Source organism: Phoca vitulina, unplaced genomic scaffold (genome assembly GCF_004348235.1).
Source record: "Phoca vitulina isolate PV1807 unplaced genomic scaffold, GSC_HSeal_1.0 scaffold10, whole genome shotgun sequence".
Taxonomy (NCBI): domain Eukaryota; kingdom Metazoa; phylum Chordata; class Mammalia; order Carnivora; family Phocidae; genus Phoca; species Phoca vitulina.
This window is the reverse complement of record NW_022589713.1, coordinates 3,671,212-3,691,900: the sequence shown is the minus strand read 5'-3', so window position 1 is coordinate 3,691,900 and position 20,689 is coordinate 3,671,212. Positions and strand designations below refer to the sequence as shown.

Genomic DNA, 20,689 nt, shown 5'->3' with positions numbered 1-20,689 from the left:
CAACAGATTTAGGTATATGAAACAGAAAAACAAAGATTAAATTTTAGTTTGCCAATATTTACTGATACTACAGTTTTATCCAATGAACGTACAACTCCATTTCAAGGTATATATCTAACAGAAATGAAAGCTTTTGTCCATGCTCAGAGCAGCTGTATTCATAATAGTCACATACTGGAAACAACCTAAATGTCTATCATGAGTAGGATGGATGAATCTTGGATTATTCATTTAATGACTACCATACAATAATGAAAAAGAAAAAGTTCTGCAACATAGACATAATGTTGAATAATTCATACATAAAAGGGTATACACTAGGGGTACCTGGCTGACTCAGTTGGATGAGCATGCAACTCTTGATCTTGGGGTTATGAGTTGAAGCCCCATGTTGGGTGTAGAGATTACTTAAAAAAATAAAATCTTAAAAAAAAAAAGAGCATATACTATAAGAGTCTATTTACACAAAGTTTGAATATAGACAACATTAATCTGTTGTGATAGGGGTTTGTGTTTGATTTGGGGGGTTGGGAATAGATATTTACTGGAAGGGTGAATGGAAGACTTCTGGGGGGTTCTCAGATGTTCTGTGTTGCATAATAATTAATCAAGCTATGCACATCTGATTTGTTCACTTTACTGTATTTAAATCAATTGTGTACTATAATGTAACTTAAAAAGTATCAAAAAATAACAAGATTAAAAAGGAACCCATAGAAAAAATGAATGCTTAGTCTTCCTTCCCACCTCCCCCACATTCCCTCCCCTCCAGGAGAAGGGACCCTGCTTTGTTGGTCATTTGTAAGCTCTCTTTTATCATGCAAGTTCTGAATAATGAGCAATGAAAGACTGAAACCTTAAGAACCCAGAAAGAGCTGATCTAAAAGTGTAAAAGACAGAGAGTTACGAAGTCTGAGAAAACGTTTTAGGAATTTGGAAAGTAAGGAGAATATGGAGTTTTGGGGGGAGCTTCAGGGAATAAGAGCTGGAAGTACGTTGGAAAAACATGTTGAGAACATTGGGTGAATACACATATTTTTTGCTTACTAAATAAACCATGAAGTTTACTCATTTTCAATTAATCATTTGATGCTAGAAGTTCTTCCTTTCAGTAGAACCCTGTGGTAAAACTGGACCACTGGGTATCTCAGATTTTGGGGGGCAGCTAATGAGGATGACTTCTGTTCATAAGGAATTCAAGAGGACCACAGGCTTGAAGAGTAACTTCCTCCTTCAAAACTTGGCTCCTGTGCTGCCCGAGGCAAACTATGTACCTATGCTTCAGTTTCCTCATCTGCAAACCTAAGACCCCAGTATCAGCTTCTTCAGACTGTAACCTCCATCAGATGCTGGAAGAACGGAATTGGATGGGGGCAAATATATTTCTTTTTATTCCAATCATGAAGAAGCAATCAGGTAAATTCAAATGGAAGGACATTCTGAAAATAACTGGCTTGGACATTTTGTAAAATGTCAATATCATGAAAACAAAATAAGAAAGGTAGAGAACTATTCTAGATTTTAAAAGGACCAAAGAGTAATGACAACTGAAAGCAATGTCTGATCCTTCATTGGATCCTTAATACATAAAGAAAAAAAGAAAAAAGAAGAAGATATAAGGACAATTTGGGGACAACTGGAGGAAACTGAATATAGATTTTATATTAGATATTATTATATCTATATTAAATGTCATGATTGTATTGTGGTTATAGAGGAGAATGTTCTTATTCTTAGGAGATAAATGCTAAAGTACGTAGGTATTTAGGGGTCAAGATGACAACAACTTATTCTCAAATGACTCTACAAAGAAATGCAAATATATGTATATATGTGTGTATAATTTTTGAATTTTGTTACATTTGCTTCATCTCTCAGGTATGTGTGTATCCATATATATACACAGACATATACACATCTACACATGAAAGAGAGAGAAAGCAAATATAACAACATTTAGTTATTTTATTGGTGAATCTAGATGCTGGAGCAATGGCATTAATTTTACTATCCTCACAAGTTTTCTGAGGTTCAAAAATTTTCAAAATAAAAAGTCTGAGAGAAAAAACAGGAAGTGAGTCTTCATTTTTGCAGACAGTGAAGAAAAGAAAAAATAAAAGAAGGGGTAAGGTTACGTTTTCTGATACTGTCCAAACAACTGCTCTTGCTGCTAAGAGGAGGACAGAATGGAGGCAGGGAGACCAGTCAGCTGCGGGGCTACCTCAGCAGAACTGACGAGAGACAACGGGGGTGTGGATTAGGCTGGAGGCAACAGAGGTGGAACGAACGATCCCACACGAAGCTCCTACTTTCTGAGGGGTAGGACACAGTGCCATCTGTTGAAGATGAAAAGGAAAGTGATGAGAACACCCATTTGAGGCGAGAGAAGGCTGGAAACAGCCCCTGTGGAGAATGGGATCGAAGGCTGACAAAGTGAAGGGGACGGTCGCATAGCATCACGGGTCAGCTAAGATTTGCAACAAAGAGTTTATGGTGGAACCCAACAGCAGGGCTGTGTGGTGTCCCCACTCAACGTTCAAGAACCAAAAATGCTGGTTTAACAAGTAGGAGTGGCAAGGAGCCTGAGGTGATAAACCACTCCTGAGAGGAACGACATGATATGCCTCCCAAATAGATGGTGTACCACATTCCAGAAGGAACTGTCAATGCTTTGCCAATAAGTCAGTTGATATCTGATGAGCTGAGGTCAGTGCTCGTTTACAAACACATACAGAGAGAGAGAGAACTCTGAAGATATTTCAGATAAAATGTAAACACAGTGGCTCAGTCATTAAGCTCCTGCCTTCCGCTCAGGTCTTGATCCCAGGGTTCTAGGATCGAGCCCCGCATTGGGCTCCCTGCTCTGCGGGAAGCCTGCTTCTCCCTCTCCCACTCCCCCTGCTTGTGTTCCCTCTCTCGCTGTGCCTCTCTCTGTCAAATAAATAAATAAAATCTTTTAAAAAAATGTAAACACAATAAAATAATCATAATCATGTAATTAACCACTTGGTCATACACATGGCTTACCTCGCCTCGGTCTCCAAACATGGAGTCTGGAGGTTTGGGGAGTTGCTGTCCACTGATCACTTTCAGAATGAGCTGCTTTTTGGGGTTGGCAGGAAGTGGATCACCAGAGAAAGGGTTGAAAGTACCTAAGCCAAGTAAAGCAGAGGTTAAAATCTGAGGTTGGTAACATGGGAGAACACACACATACACACACACACACACACACACACACACACACCCTTCAAGCATGCAGAACAAAGAAACAACAAATGCTGAATGATTACAGTGTTTCTTGGAGCAAAGAAATGATCACATAACTATCAGTGTGGCTTTCACCTGAAGACAATGCTAGCTGGCATTTTCTATAGCTGGGGGTTGTTGTGAGAATCCATGCTCCCAAAGGCAAAGGAATGGGTCAATTTAAAATGTCTGTGGTGCAATTATCCATCATGGCGATGGGGAAGAGAGGCATTTTCTTGGAATGCCAACAGGGTAGAGAAGGGGAGCAATTATGTCAGATTCAAATAATTTTCTAACTCAAACTATTGTAGGTATATAGAGTGATTATAACAAACAGAAAGAAGACCTGAAACGAAGTCAACAGCGGAGCAAGAAAACATGCAAAGCCTAAAATCCTGAAGGCACATCTGTCAACACTTCTTTACCTGAATCGCTAAAAATCCAACTAGGAAAATTTTTAAAGAATTTTCAAGAGCAGAACCAAAAACAAGTGTTTTTTGATTTGACACTACATTATCTTTTCCCTGTTGTTAGCACTGTTTTATAATTGGACTACACTGACTAAAAGAGCTTGATAAAATTGTTTCAGGTGGTATTTTAATTTTGCTAGCAGGTTTCAGACTCACTGAAAGACAGGACTCAGACCTTACAAGGCAGTACAATTTATAAGTAATGCCCAGTGAGTATCATGCTGGGGGCACTGGGTCTCAGATGACAATCCATTGCTATTCGTGTCCCTCTTCAGGTGCATAACCTCCCAAGAGAACATTCTAAACGTCATGCTACCCAAATGTTAAATAGTTGTGACAAGAGTTGTAATTTACATGCCAATACCCTCACCTATCTCCTTTTTAAAAAATCATGTTGCAAAACACTGAAGTATCACATTTTCCAGAGAGACCCCTCAGTAAGATGCCTGCAATCAGAGAGATGACTATGAAGTGAACACGCACCTTTGCACATTTGCTGGGGTTTGAGGACGTACCCACAATTGCCATTTGTCTTGAACTTGGCTCGATTTAATTGCATCATTCGCCCCTCAGACTGGTAGTTCAGTGCCACTGCGCAAGTTCAAAGTTTGAGAGAATTAGGCAAGAAAGCAGCATGGAGTCAGGACATACAGAGAACTGCTGCTTCCCGAGGCATACACACCTAGCTGGCAACCCGCGTTCCAGTAGGGCAGAGGGTTGAAGTTACTGGAATCAATGCGGTAGGCGGAGGGGTAAATCCTCGTGAGCTGCTTTTGGTTATAAATCATGAACTGCTCCGATTTCTGCTGAACCACCTGATGTGCTCTTGTTTCACTAAATGATAACACGTTTCCTGTGGTTCCTGGCAGTTTTTAATAAAGAAAAAAGAAACGTGAGAACCTCAGTCAAAAACCACCACTCACAAAAGACTTTTTAAGACATCAGATTATATCCATAATAAAATGCAGAGCAAAAGAGTGAATTCAACCAGAGTAGGAGTAGCTTCTGACCAAGAAAGATCCAGAAAATCCCATTCTTGGGACTCTTTTACCATTTTGAGGTCAAATCTGCGCTGCTCATCTTGCAAGGATAACTGCCTATTTCTGAGTCCCATGTTCTCCCAGGAATTCAATCATCTCACTAATTCATGTCTATCTGGCTAGTATGAAGAGGGCTGGCAGAAAAATTATTTTTTAGGGGCATGATTCCAACAGAATATCTTTGCCAAAGATATAGACAGTCATGGATAAATAAAACTATGTAACTTATTACTATGTAACTTATTCCTGACAACAGGGAGACATTCATTGAAGGCATTCATCTAAAAAGCACACATGTGAAGCACATATTAACTGATAACGTTCAGGGTCCAAGAAAATAAAAGACCAATTCCAAAGGAGAAAAACTGAATTTTACTGTTAATTTGAATAGAATTATGAAACTAGTCAAAAGTTTTTGGGCAAAAGGAATAATAATAGAGAAAGATTTTAAAAGAGCATTATAAAAAAATAAAATCTCAGAAACAAGAACAATCATCCACCATCCATATAAACCATGGAAAAAATAAAGGGAGGTAAAAGAATAGGAAGCCTATATTAAAGTTTCTGCTTGGACTATCATCAGGTGGTGTCAATCCAGGGCCAAGGAAGCACCAAATCTGAGGGTCATGATGGAGTTAATCTCCAAGCATTCAATACCCCACACTTTTCTCCGAAACCCATTTCTATAATGCCCATACCACTCCTACCCCTTCACCAAACATCCTCACCCCACCCCCAAAATGACCACTCATATGTCTTCTGGACCTGCTGGAAGAAGCTGGCCCAAATAAAGACCCACACTGGCCCAGAGCCTCATTCCCATTCCAGTCTTTACTCTGATGAGCTGAGTGTGTCTGAACTCAGACGGAAGGACACGGCTCATGAAGCCAAGGAGTTGAACTATATAGACTTGCTGGGCCAACTGGACCTGAATTATATCCACCCTGTGCATGTTAATTGGAGCACACAGTCTCCCAGGGCCCCGGATGTCCTCAGGACTGCATAACCTTAGACATTAGATGCCAGCCAAATGACCAACAATTACACTCTAGAGATACAACTTGGCATGGTCATAAATACAAGATGGAGGCAAAGAAATTACAGTTTTTAATCTGATGATTTCCCTCATATACACTCTTTCCTTATCACGTATCACGTATATTTTATTGACACGCTTATTAACACAGTTTATGTTTGTCAAGGAGACTAAAAACAATCTTACTTGCAGATTTTGATGAGTAATGCTATAAACATGATAGGAGAAAATACACAGTCTTTTTGACAAGCCACAGTTGGGTGCAGTAACACTATAATCAGTGCCACTGTTTTCTCTGTCTCTCCACATAAATCCGTACACCACATTATCAGTAAGATGACCTTGCTAGTTAGGCATGGCATCAATTAGCATATGAATAGATTTGAGTTGCTTTGCTTTGGGATAAGACACGCATTCGTTATTTATTGCTCATTTTGTGGCTACACACACACACACACACACGTGCACGCGACAAAAACTCCTTAAGTTCAAGAGCTAAAGAGTACTCAATATTATTTTCTATTAAGCTAATAGAATTATGGTTTCTTAAGATATTTAGTAGAAATTATATTCCTTGGGGCACCTGAGTGGCTCTGTTGGTTAAGCATCCAACTCTTGGTTTTGGCTCAGGTCATGATCTCAGGGTCCCGGAATCAAGCCCTGCGTCGGGCTCTGCGCCCAGGGGGAAGTCTGCTTGAGATTCTCTCTCTCTGCCCCTCCCCCCGGCTCGTGTTCTCATTTTCTCTCTCTCTCTCTCAAATAAATAAGTAAATCTTTTTAAAAAATTATATTCCTCTAAACCAAATACACCTTTCACTCCATTAAACCACTCACTGAGTTTATTTTCTAGCTATAGGCAGTTATTATAAGGACAGTTTCTCATGTTCTTGCAAGTGAAATTAATTTTTTTTAATTGTCTCCATTTGAGGAAGGAATCAACACCAAAGGTAAGACAGAAAAAGATACACTTGTGGAAAGGGAAAAACAAAAAAGAAAGATCTGAGGAGAGAATCCTGGAGATTTGTTACAGACATAAGACTCCATACAATGTTGTTTTTCTTCACTAAGATTTGTTGGGAAAATGAGAGATTTTTAATTTACATTTTACTTACACTAAAATTACAATTAGATTGAAAAGCCACATGACTGGAGTTTATTTCTATAAGCATTCAGTAACTGAACAAAACAGAAATGAGAAAGGAAGAGGATAAAGGGAAGAAGAGCAGCTAGCTGGAAAGTCCGGGGTAAGAACACTTGTGACTAGGATTTCTCAATGCAACATGATGCGAATAATAGGTGAAAATCAGTGAAAGGATCAGTGCTTCTGAAATTCCTGCCCTTTCTGTTAAAACTTCAATCTGTGGGTTAAATTATTTTCATCAAAGTCAAAATTTCCGATGACAAAATAGTGGAATTTTTGAGGTGTTATTTTAGCGTTCTTCTTTCTTCTGGTCATTCACACTAGGAACTTCCTTCTGTGACCTGGCCACCAAAGCAGGTCAGGTCTCCATAATTCACGCCTTGGGCAAGACGTTGCTATAATGCATTTGTCTTTACATAATAATGAAGTCTTCCTCTGCCCAGCCAATCAGGTTACCACAGTAATCAATATGGCACCCACTGTTAGTGAAGCCTTATACTGGCAGTCAGTTTCCTGACACGTTGGATGATACACAGTTCCAGAAATGTGTGCTGATGATCTGATTAACAAACAATTAGTAAACGGTTGACAAAGAAAGGTCAAGAATGTTTATCCAAGAAGAAAAACTCTCTCCTTACCATCATCCACAATGTCCTGGGCCGCCACTGAGTTTGTATACACCACCAAGTCAGAGAGCTCTCGGCAGAGCTTCATGGTTTTCCTGCGGCGACCCAACCTGTGACACACACAGCCAGGACTCATGTCATTTAGAGCTGGAAGAGGTTTGGGCTTGTGGTTACTCCACCTTCCCTAACCTGCTCCTAGTGGAGCCAGGATTAGAACCCAAGTAAGAGTCCTAGTTCAGCTCTCTTTCCACCACAATACCCTACTCATGTGGTTTTATTCACTGCTCGGCTGAGAATCAGTGTCTTATCAGGTATTTGTGAGTTCTGCCGTGAAGGGCTTGATTGCTACCATTCCCCAGGTAGCGAGTAACACCAGAGTTCACCAGGCATCTCCTCCACTTTGGCAGGAAGGGAACCCGGACTTCTATTTGAGAACATTCACAGCAGAGGTCTCCTGGAAGGTGATCCCATTCCTTTACTGTAACTATGTATTGAATTTTCTGTACCCTAAAGGTAGGAACCACACACATCCTCTCTGCCCTTACTAGTTACCATGTTATGTATGGACATTCTGTTGAAGCAAAGCGAAATATAAAATTTAATTGAGCACTAAATGTCATCCATTCCTACAAGACCGCTTTATGCTTCTAAGTCCATTTAATTTCAGTCTTTCAATAAAGGCACAAGGGTGTGTGTGTGTGTGTGTGTGTGTGTGTGCGTGTGTGTGTGTGCTCGCACTTATCTATGATATAATTTACATTCCTCTGTGACTTTACTGTATACACAAGCTGCCAGAAAATCATCTTATTCATCTCAAATTCTATTGGCAATAATAAAGAAAACAGCAGCTAATATTTTTGAGTGCTTAGTTAATTGGAACAGGGCTTATCAGGCTAAGTAGTTTAATTCCTTTAATCCTCACAATGACCCTAAGAAATAGAAACATATGAGAAGCCTAACTTGTCCCGTGTTAGTGGTGAAGGAACAAGAGTTTCAAGTCTGGCTGATTTCAGATATCTAGCTGTTCACATGTGCTCATCACCCATCATCTCCTTCAGTCTCCTAGGAGAACCCCCCAGACTAGCTCCTGTGGCCGCTCTCTCTTCTCTGAAGAGACCTGACCACTGTCACAGCTAGCACTTGGGTGCCAGGCACACAGTGTAACCCCTCCATGTATTATTATCTCATACCCAGTTCCTCTTCCCACGTCCTGCTGCACTGAGCACTTGGCCTTGTGATCCACTTCTCTAGACACATACAACTACAACAGACAAGCTGAAGAGGCCCCGGGAGTCTAAGCAAGACACGTGGAGACACATTCTTACCTGTACAGCTGGCCAGTCTCCTTGCCAGGATTCTGCTGTGTGTCCTCCTCGTCATCAGTACTATACGACTTAGACCGTGATTTTGTGCTTTTCTGCTGGAAAATCACAGTAAACTTAACAACAAACTCACGGCATCAGGTACGTCCACAACATACAGAGAATGGACTGGGCATTATAATATATGCAAAAAGGACAATTACTTGGAAGAAAACAAATTAACCAAATATTGCAGCTTGCCTTACCACTAATAACAAGCAAGTCTATGATCATAATTATATTATAATATTAAGGCAAAACTGAGGCTTTCTTACTATAAAACTGACTTCTAAGCCACAAAAGATGTGTCTTTTAGAAAGACTATTAGTCATGCATTGAAGGTCTCAAGAGCAGAAGGGTCATAGTTATAATATCTATTCAAATGATTATAAGGGGATAAAATGTTCTTTTATTTAGGAAATTCACTATTCTTGCTGACTTATAAAAGACAGATTTGACAAAAAAGACAAGTAGTAATTTTTTTTATGAATAACTTTTTCCTGCTTTTGATTAGCGTGCACTTAAGTAACTGTCTAAGTCAAACCGCACTTTTGAGATTTTGACCCATTTTAATTTCTACCAACAGAATAAAAATTATTACCCACAGGATTCAGGCTGAAAGGCAGCAGGACTAAAGGCTGTCAGAAATAAAGACTTTGGAAAGATGCTGTTTTATCCCAACACATTAGAGATAACCCCAATATTTGGCAATACATAACAGAAAAAACAAATGATGGGAAGGGACCCTGTAATTGCAGAAAAACTCGGCACCAAAACAACAGCTTCCACAAACAAAGGTAAGATCTTTAGAGGGTACCCTAGACATCTGAGGACTGCAGCTTAGAAAGGAAAAGGGAGCCCACCCCTGCATTACCATGGAACCACATCACCCTCCAGATTTTCTCTTACTCAACAAATAAAACGCCAAGCCACACTGCTGGCATAAACACACTCAAGTCTATTTCACTGACAGTACGGCGCCAATTTAGTCTAGAACCTTCTCAGGTGTTACTGATGTTTTGAGAGCCTCAGAGTGCATGGTGTGGAACACTGGCATCTGATGATCTCACATTCCAGCTTGGCCTCTCACTAAGCGGGCTAGTTGGCCAACCTCTCTAGCTTCCTATTATGGTTTTTTTTGTTTTTGTTTTTGTTTTAAGGAAAGGAGAGTGACAACAATTTTAAGGGATTAGTGCTGTGATGATTAAAAGAGGTGGTGTGGAAAGTCATTCTGTAAGCTACAGAATATTGACTTTCAACATAAATACTCTTCATATTTATTAAAATAACCCACGGGGCGCCTGGGTGGCTCAGTTGGTTAAGCGACTACCTTCGGCTCAGGTCATGATCCTGGAATCCCAGGATCGAGTCCCGCATCGGACTCCCTGCTCAGCAGGGAGTCTGCTTCTCCCTCTGACCCTCCCCCCTCTCATATGCTCTCTCTCTCTCTCTCTCTCTCATTCTCTCTCTCAAATAAATAAAATCTTTAAAAAAAAAAAATAACCCATAAATAGTCTTGTGGACATTCACTCTTATGATCTGAGGTCTAATCAGTTTTAATTCTATCATAGCTAAAGTATTCTTTCATCTTTCAATGGCTGCATAATTGTCCATTATGTGAATGAATCATGCACTGAAGAAGTCTTTATGGGTGAACATTTTGGTTTTTTCAATTTCTTATTATAACGACTACTTTGCCCAACCTTTTAATAAATTTTCCTATTGATGGAGCAAGAAACTCCAGATACAACATTCCTTAAAGTACAAGGAATGGCATTACAGAAACTTCATGCTTAAAGTTTACCACCCAATAACTGGTTCTTCGTATACTATGTTTTACCTTTTTATTGAAGCATAGCATACGCGTAGAAAAATACAACAATCTTAAGCATGATGACTTTCCACAAAATGATACCACCCAAATGAGGAAATGAAGTATTAGGTGCCCAAAAGCCTTCTGATTCTCCATTCAGTCATTACCTCCTCCCCAAAGGTAACTACTATCCTGACTTACATCTCAGAGATCTTTTTTGCCTATTCTTAAACTTCATATAAATCGTACCAAATTGTATGTACTATCTTGGGTCTGGCTTCTTTTGCTCAATGTCATGTTTATAAAGATATTATTGCATGTAGTTGTAATTTTGTCATTTTCATTGCTGAAAAATATTCCCTTATGTGAATACACCACAATTTTTATTCATTCCACTGTTGACAGACGTTTGAACAGTTTCCTGTTTGTACTATTACAACTAATGCCACTACAAATATTAGGTATATGTCATGAGGCTGAAACACAACAACGGAACTGGTAAGACATGGTGCATAACACAGCTTTAGATGTAGATGCTGTGAAATAGTGTGAAGCGGTTGCACAAATGCACACTCCCATCAGCAGTGAATAAAGTTCAAGTTGCTCAGCACCCTCACTAGCCCTTGGTACTGTCAATCGTTTTATGTCTGCTATTGTGATGGGTATATATATGGGTATATATGAAATCTCATCATCATTTAATTTGCATTTCCTAGAGGATTGATAAGGGTGAGCACCTTTTCCACACTAACCATTTGAAAATCTTCTTTTGTGAAAGACCGCTTAAGTCTTTTGCTCATTTAAAAAAAAAAAAAAAACACTATGGGGGCTCCTGGGTGGCTCAGTTGGTTAAGCATCTGACCCTTGGTTTTGGCTCAGGTCATGATCTCATGGGGTCGTGGGATTGGGAGTCTGCTTGAAGATTCTCTCCCTCTCCCCCTCCCCCCACTTGTGTGTACTCTCTCACTCTCCCTCTCTCTCTCTAAAATCAATAAATTTTTTTAAAAAAATTATGGTATCTTTTGTATTGATTTGTAAGAATTCTTTATATATTCAGGATATAAGGCCTTTGTTGGATATGTGTATCAAAAATACTCTTCCCCAGTATGCAACTTGCTTATTAAGGAATAAGAATAAGAATTTCCTGAGAGGTTCTTAAATTTTAAAGTAGCTTATCAATCTTTTTCTTTTCTGGGGTCCTATTTAAGAAATCTTCAGCTATTTCAAGGTTATGATGATACTGTCCTGTTACTTTCCAGTCTCTTTAAATTAATTGGATTATGTACCTTTGTCACTCTTAATTCATACCTTATGTTTTCCAAAGTTGGTCATGAGGGATCGTCCATGTGATTTCTTTCCATTTTCTTTCACGTCTGGATGCTGAGTAAATAAAACATAATATGACTATTTCTCTTCCTCGCTTGTGTTTTTGCCTTAGTTCTGGTGAAATGGCGGGGAACCCTCTTTGGCTTAGGGTAGAACAAGGAGGTCCTGTCCATTTCCTCCTGTTCCACACCTTCACTACCCCAAAAGTTGTGGAGTCTGCCTCAAGAGAGGGAGACGTTGGACTGGAGAAGTGTGGGCACCAACCAGGAGACAGTAACTGCCAACCGCTTCCCCAAACTGGTGTCAAGGGCCTCTCAGGAATGTCCTGCTGTGCCGGTCCCTCTAGTGCCTGGTCACAAGACTCTCCACAGCACAAGAGGTATTCTTTTGAATGCCCCGAGTGGGGATAATCATCTTTAGTTAAAAGTAGATTTAATTTTGAAAAATGGCCAAAAGTCTTTAAGAGCCAATTCTGTTGACTAAAAAAATCATCATCATCATCACATTGCTTGAATACTGCTACCTGGGATTGTAAAACGTTAAAAATAAATAAAACCCAATACATCTATTAGGTATTAAGATTTTTTTTGTTTGTTTAAGCAAACCACAGCAGAGCTTATCTGTTCATTGAAATTAATTCCCTCTGTGGTGAGCATCTAGAAGAGGTCCTGCAGCCTCCGAAATTTTCCTCATGTGGGTTAATTTTCCAGGCTAGAGATCTCCTCACTCAAGCCCACCTCTCATTAGGGGAAAGAAAGGCCACTGGGCCAAAGGGGTTTAGGCTCTTTCTCAATTGTCATCCCTAAAAATATATATTAGCTGGTTCACAGCTAAGGACATGGTATAAGGAGAGATCAGCAGGCCCTAGCCTCCTAGGCCTTCTGGCTAACAAAGAAGCGGAGATAACCACATAAATGGAATAAATGTGGGTGAGCAAAAGGCCAGGGAGGCACTGATGTATATCCATAGAAACTAATCAAAGATGTAATTGGGAGTGGGGATGGGGAAAGGTTAAGAATTGATTGGGGAAAGAGATAGTTCAGAAAGTGCCGGAGGGGTGGGAGGGAGGGTTACAGGGTAATTTCATTGGACTGGTTAATGTCTATTGAGTGTCTTCCGAAGATCTACTGAAGCTGATCATTAACTGTTCAAAAACCCTAGAGTTAAGAAGGTAGCCAGATACGCTTTCTAAGTTAGAAGACCCAGTTCTGACACCAAGTAGCTAAATGTCCTTTGTCCATTTGTCCCCTTCTCCTGACCTCAGTTTTCTTACCTGTGGAATGGGAGAGGAATGGATCACTTAACCTCTGAATTCCTTTCTACTTCGAATAGTGCACCTACCAGTCAGGGGACCATGTCATTTATTGTCCAAAACAAACCCTTTGAAGAGTGAAATGAGGCACTTTTAACAATCACGCTGGGACAATACGTATAAAGCAGGGCTGTCCCATTTAAGTTGAAGTGTATGGTCATCCTATTTAGTAGGCGCCTCCTATGCCCCAAGGATTATGCTAAGTGCATTACATATATTCTCATTTAATATATACAACAACCCTCAGAGAGAAATATGGTTAAAATCCCATTTTACAAATAGGAAAAACTGAAATACAGTGAAGTTAGATAATATGCCCAAAGCCACAAAGCTAGTCAGTGATAAAACAGGGGTTCTGTGTAGCTCGAAATCATCTCTCTGGCTTGCTCTCTCCCAACTTCTCCCATCTCGCATGACCTCTTTATGTAGGAGGGTAATACACACAAGTACCTATCTTCAACTTGACCTCTCCCTGAGCATCAGTACCACATTTTTTAATGAATCCGCGGATCAGACATTGTGCTAGGAACTTGGCATGAATACAAAGACAACAGCAAGCAAAAGAGATGCAGACGCTGTCCTCACTGAGCTTGCAATCTAATGGTGGAGACAAATGAACACAACACACTGTAATAAGGCTCTGATGGGGAAAGTGCAGGGCATGGCAGGATGGCATGGGAAGGCCACCTACCCAGACTTGAGGATCAAGGAGGACTTCCACGGAGACAGGCAAAAGCTGAAGCCGGAAGATGGGTAGACCTTTTCTAAGTGAGATGAGAAGGAGGAAGTGTGTGGTGGCCAAGGGAGGAGCAAACACAAAAGCCAAGCGCTAAGAACACAGTACCTGCTAGGAGACAAAGGAAGTAGGGTGAGTGTGTACTTGTATGCATGCGCACTGGGGGACAAGTCAGACCTGGAGCCAGGGCATGGGGAAAGGGTCTTATGGGCTATATCCTGGAGGGTGAACATTATCCTCCACACTATGAGGAGACTTTGAATGGTTTAAAACAAGAGAATGGCATTATCAGATGCCCATTTCTGAAATATCACTATGGTAGTGGGATAATTGAGAAATTAGAGCAGGTGGGACAGCAGACGAGCAGGAAAAGTCTGCTTAGGGAATAATTATGGCCATCCAGACAGTTGCCAATGGTATGTTAAAAAAAAAAAAAAAAGATTTAAGAACTCCAAAGGACAGGCATCTTTCTTGTGTCTACTATGTTCTTCGAGCCTGAAGGATGAGCACTTCATTTTTCTTTTACTTCAGGGCTTGCCAGGGGAAAGAGAGCACAAGGAGAATGCAGTGCTGCATGGCTGAATGACAGTCCAGCAAGAAGGAAGCTAGGTGACACACTGCCCTGAACCACATGGTCCATCCTCAGCCTTGGCTCTCTATATGCACGTGTATCCAACACAGATGGAGGACTTATCTCAACAGTGACTCATCTTTGTTTGCCCACTGAACCCAGAACCATGTTTTAAAAACTAACAGCAGTGTTAAAAACCTCAACACTTTACAGCCCAGTTTATTAAAGTCACAGGCTCCACGTTATGAGTATAATGCATTCTTATGGTCACCCAGATTGAATGGAAAGTAAAAAATAAGAAAAAGGGGGATGAGTTTTGTTCCACCACATGTTGGAAATTTGAGATCCCTTACCATCTTACCTGATAGGGAAATTATCACTAGGATTTCTTTCATGAAGAGCAAAAGAAGGATGGGTTTAATTTGTTTCATCCCAAATCTCTAAGACCTGCTGTGGCCTGTCCAATTGGAATGATCTAGGATGGAGCAAAGATTTCTCCAAAAGCGTCAGGGGAAGTGGCTGGCCCAGATTAACCAATGAGAGTTCACGAAGAACGAGAAGCAGAAATCAAGTGAGCTAACCGAATGAGCTAACCAATTTTACAGACATTTGTGTGGTTAAAACTAAGTGGCTGGAAGGGGAGGGTGAAGGGGAAGAAGTTATTGCTATTTATAGAAACTTCTAAGAAAATTCAGAATCATATGATCAACAGTAAGGGCGGTAATACTGTAATTTACATTTCGGTGGCCTCCCCAGTATTCCATTCTGCCTAACATGCAGCGTCCGAGGGGCTGACCTTGGCACTACTTCCAGCGGTAAGTTCCCTGGCATTCACAAGCCAATATTATCCTACATCCTTGGCAAGTTATCGTTCCAGGCAGGACATGTACTCAGGGCCACGGTGATTAGGTGAGGGGTGGGTATATGAGCTAAGTTGCCCAACCAGAGCTCAGCACAAACTCTAGAGAGTAACCACCAATGCTGAGTCGTCACTTAGATTCAAGCATGGTCACCCCATATGATCCTCCCTCTGCCTGGGGACCCCTGCGTCCCGGAGGGCAGGCGGCAGTAGCAGGGAAATCTGCTATTAGCAGAGCGAGTGACCCCAAGGATCTCCTCTAGGCCAGAGTAAGTGCCCTCAATGCCCTGCAATGATAATACCAATAAACCCACCCTTCTTTTTCCTTGTCCATTTCTGATATTTCTATTAGAAAACAGAGTTAAAATCTCAGCTGGAGCCCAAACCATTCATTCCTTCAGCAACTTCATATAACAAGTCAGAAAAATAATGGTTATTAAGACTGGCATGGTTTTGTCTTCAAGGAATCTATAATCGAGTTGAGAAGATAGATATTGAGCAAATAATTGCATATGTGTTAAAACAAAAAAAAAACCTTCAGAAAAGAGAAGCTGTAACAGGCTACCACGGACAATATAAAGGGGATAACTAACCTAATCCCAGGCCAAGGCAGGACTCATCTGGGGCATCACAGTGAAGCTGGAATTTAAAAGACTAAGTAGGAGTTAGCAATAGCAGAGGTAGGAGTGGAGTGTTCCGGGCAGAGAGAAAAGAACGTGAGGAAGACCATGACATACAAACAGTTGTGACTGGTGGGACAATTGTGGGAAGCAGTGTGACAGGGAAAATGAGAAGATCTGAGAGGTAGATAAGGATGCAATGACACAGGTCCTTGAAAGCCTGGTTAAAGAGTTTGTAATTTATCCCAATCATAACGAGAAGCCACTGGAGAATTTTGAACAGTAGAGTGAGTGACATGATCAGATTTCCATTTTTAAAACATCATGCGAATTTCAGAGTGGAGATCAGATTGAAGGAGGGCAAGAAAGGTCCAGGTGACAGTTGACATTGGCCTAGATGAGGACTCAGCCACGGACACGAGAAGCGGACAGATGGAAGACGCGCTCAGGAGGTCCAGTCATGGAGGACGACCGGCCGGGGAGAGGTGGGGGTTGCCGCACACGGTGGGCTCGAGCCTTTTCCCTCAGCTGAGCAGGCATGGGGAAGATGAGTCCGGGGCCACTGTGCTTTGTCCTGAGGGTCCCAGTGAAGCAGAATTGAGTTACCCCTGCCCATCCACTTTTAACAATTTCTCACATCATTTCGCAATAGGAGATTTTCATTTCTCGAGCAATACAAGGAGAGAAACGGAAAAAGTTGGAGAATTTCACAAATGACAAATGATCAAAAACAGAATATGAGGTCCTTTCTTTTTCCTATCGAAGGGCAAGTACAAGAGGGAATTGTGTACCTGTTTCAGGTGTGCATTTAAGCCTTCGTGCGTGGCCTTGAGTAGAGCCCTCACTGTGAAACTATCAGGATCTTCTTTGTCTCGAATTTGAGATTCTTTTAACAGTGACTCCAGTTTTTTCCGTATGAAAGATTCCACCTGATGCTCAGTGGTCCCATTATTCTGCAAAGAATTAAGCAATGGAAATTATTTCCCTTAAGAAACACGGAATGAGAACACAACCCTCATTCAAGCCAACATTGCTTCTATAATTTGATTACCTTTCAATTACCTGAAGAAGTTAAGCACATTATACCATTTTGGTCTCCCCACACACACACACTGATCCCCCCAAATAATGATTACTCTGACTATATCCAACCCTCGAGAACCTTACAAGGTCTTAACATTTTCATTTCAGAGATGTAGAATCTGATGTTCAGAGAAATTAAGTTGCTCAGGGTTACAAAGCTAGTAAGTAGCTGAGGCAGAATTCAAACTTAGGGCCCCTAAATCCTTCCCACCATGCTACGTTGCACTTTCAATAGAGGGAAGGTGAAGGAGAGTTTTTGAAAACTAAGTTTTCTATATCTACATAGGTAAATTGAGCAAAAAATATGCTATTTAAAAAAATCACTTCCTTCACTGAGGGGAAAAGAATGCTATGAAAATCTCTGGAATTGAGGATTATTCTGAGATAAAATTTCTTCCTACCTCTGATCCCAATGTATAACTAAAGGGAACTCACTACTGACCTGTGCCATGATTCATCATTAAAATTACTTTAAGATCACAAATAACTTCAAATGTTTTGGATAATAAAGTTATGCTCGTGTCCAGATGACAAACTTAGGCAATTTTTAGGTAATCCAGGGACACAGATTTCCTTGAAGTCTTTCTTAGCATGGCTTTTGGGCCACCCTGCTCTGCCTGACCCCAGCGGCCCCAGGCTCCTTAGCTCCTTTCACGTCTCCCTAGATCCAGCACCCATCCTTAATTCTTCAGCCACCTGCTGAAGGCCAGCCCAGCCACAGGGAAAGAAAGTGGTCCTCCTCCATGAGGACAATGCCTACATTCCTCACCAAAAGTTTAAGGCCTGTTTTCTACTGGCACATTTGTTACTAAGAGGTCATTATATGTAAACCCTGTAGAACTAGGCAGTTTTCTAGTAACGTCTTCTATTTTCACAGCATCTGGTAAGAGAGAAGCCACATAAATGCCCTATGGGAAATTTGGGGAAACTAAGCCTACATCAGAATAGGTAGCTGACTTTCCCGGTATTAAAATCACATGCATGAACGTCTTTAATATATCCAGTTAACAAGGCACCTCACTTCAGTGCCGGCCCTCAGGTCCTGCGGGAGATGCAAAGATGGGAAAGAGCTGATGTGCGGGGACAGCACAGACCCTAGAGAGGCCTACGGAAGCGCGCACGGCCAGTGCAACAGCAGCTCTGAGGAACGTGGCACTCCCACCCCAGGGACCAAGAAGTCCCCCAAGAAGAGGGGGAAGGGTCTGGGGGCTCTGCAACAGCGATGGAGACCTCCCTGTCATCCATAGCTCCGGCAGGCGTTTCCTAGGGCACAAGTTCACGGAGGAGGGGCCTGGCCGAGAAAGCTGGAAATGTACTTTAGGGCTAGGTGGCAGAGGTACTTGCAGGCAAGAGGTGGGGAGCTGCTGAGAGCCTCTGGATAGCTAAGTGTCTGAGTAGTATTTTAGAAATAATAGTAACCTGGCAGCCTGTGCAGAAAGAGGACAGGGGCCTAGAGAGGAAAAGCCAGACACCCTGGTTCCCACTACCAGCGCGAAGAGCCTAGGCCAGCGTGCCGGGGAGGGATTTAACAAAGAGGAGAGCGGAGAGCAAACTTCATTTCGCACACAACAAACCCACGGAGCTGCCTGTTCTACGCTGGGTGAGAAACATGACTAAAGCCCAACCCCATTGCCACAGAACCCTCGGTGTCACAGAGAAGACAGACACCTGAACGGCTGATGACACAAGCAGGTGCAAGTGACAGAAGTCAGGAGGATCACGGGCAGACAGAGGAGGGGCACCTCCCCCAGGCTTGGAAGGTGGGAAAGACTTCCAAGAACAGAGGAAACCTGAGCCAAGCTTTGGAAGATGAGTGTATTCATTTCCTGTGGCTGCTGTAACAAGTTACCACAAATCCGGTAGCTTACAATAACAGAAATGTATTCTCTTTCAGTCCTAGGGGCCGGAAGTATGAAATCAACATGTCAGCAGAGCTATACTCCCTCCTGTAGGAAAAGATCCTCCCCTTGCTTCTTCCAGTTTATGGTGCCTCCTAGTGTTCCTTGGCTTGTCAGCACAACTCCAGTCTCTGCCTCTGTAGTCACGTGGCCTTCTTCCATGTGTCCCCGGCTTCTGCTGTGTCTCCTCTTCTTATGAGGACACTCGTCATTGGATTTTTAAGGCCCACCTGGTTAATCCAGGATGATCTCGTCTCCACAGCCCTAACTTAATAACATCTACAGAGACTCCTTTTCCAAATTAGGTCACATTCCTAGGTACCGGGGGTAGGGCTTGAACATATCTTTTGGTGGCCCCACATCAACCTCCTACAATGAGTGAGTTGATAATATGGCAGAGAGTAGAGGGACAGCATTCCAACATGAGTGAAAGTGTGGAGAAAACAAACAGTGTCAGTAAGAACCAGTAACCATACGAACGTGGAGAAAAAAGCACAGGGAAATATAAAAAAAGCAACCAAGACTGTATATCGTGCTAAGGTTCACAGAGTAGTCATATAATGATACTTCATTTGAGCTGCCCAACACCCGTGAAGGTAGCCACTAGGGTTAGCCAAATTTAGTCATGATATAGAGGCAGAAAGATTCAAAACTTGTCCAAACGCACATGCCTAGGAAGTGGCCGAATAGGGACTTGAACCTAGGACTTCTGATTCAAAATTCTGTGTCTATTTCATCATATAATGCTGCAGCCATCCCTCTACTACGGTTACAGAAACAGATAAATTCTTGAGTCAAAATAATCACGAGCAGGCTTGTTTTGACAACCTATAGGACATCTGGGAAATACGTCCCCACAATCCCTCTGTGGGGAAGCGTAGGTTTCACTTAAGTTCAGAAGGAAGAGAACTCCAGGGGTCCAACTCCCAGCACATTGGATCCAGTGACCCAGAGCCTGGCAGGGGGCACGTCTGCTGGGAGGACCCCAAAAGAGAAGGCATGTGAGAGCACCCAGCATGCCCAGGTCACAGAAGGCCCCAGACAAACCTCAGTTCCCTTCCCTGGCTCAGGGCCGCACAAGTCAGAGACGGGGAGGAGATGAACTGTGGCCGCTATGCCCAAACACTGTCACAGGCAGCAAAGCCAGGCTGCACACACAAAGCCCGGCCAGCCGGTGCTGGAAATAAGGGAGGCTTAACACAAAGGCTCTAATTATTCACTTCACATCCTCCAAACCCTGGCAGTTGCCGAAGGAATGAGAGTAGTGCCTGTTGATCCTTCTCTTCTCTGTGATTTACAGCACGAAAAAATTAGCAGCCGTGGAGAACAAATACATGTGGGGCTGAGGTTTCATTAATACGTTATCATTCGGTCCTGGAACCCAGGAGCACTGCTGAAAGAAAGCTGAGACAGACACTCAGCCCTGCAGCCTGTCAGCTAGTGTGCAGCCACAGCTGGGACCACAGCCGAAAGCCACACGCATCTTGCTCTTTTGTTCCCTGAGCCAGCGGTGGAGGAAGGATGTTGTAGCTGGACGGGGCAGAGGGGGGG

General features: G+C 42.0%; 1 protein-coding gene across 9 annotated transcripts in view; it reads right to left on the bottom strand.

Annotated features, from left to right (window-relative positions):
• Positions 1 to 20,689, bottom strand: part of PLCH1 (phospholipase C eta 1) — a 203,495-nt gene that overhangs the window by 10,334 nt on the left and 172,472 nt on the right. For 7 of the 9 annotated variants that reach the window (XM_032408395.1, XM_032408396.1, XM_032408397.1 and 4 more), the window contains 7 exons: positions 16,949 to 17,110; positions 12,042 to 12,113; positions 8,885 to 8,979; positions 7,572 to 7,669; positions 4,399 to 4,578; positions 4,200 to 4,307; positions 3,028 to 3,152 (listed from right to left, as the gene is read on the bottom strand). In XM_032408395.1, the coding sequence (XP_032264286.1) occupies positions 3,028 to 3,152; positions 4,200 to 4,307; positions 4,399 to 4,578; positions 7,572 to 7,669; positions 8,885 to 8,979; positions 12,042 to 12,113; positions 16,949 to 17,110 (840 nt within the window). The remainder of the gene's footprint in view (positions 1 to 3,027; positions 3,153 to 4,199; positions 4,308 to 4,398; positions 4,579 to 7,571; positions 7,670 to 8,884; positions 8,980 to 12,041; positions 12,114 to 16,948; positions 17,111 to 20,689) is intronic. The other 2 variants (XM_032408398.1, XM_032408394.1) reach the window with 1 other exon arrangement.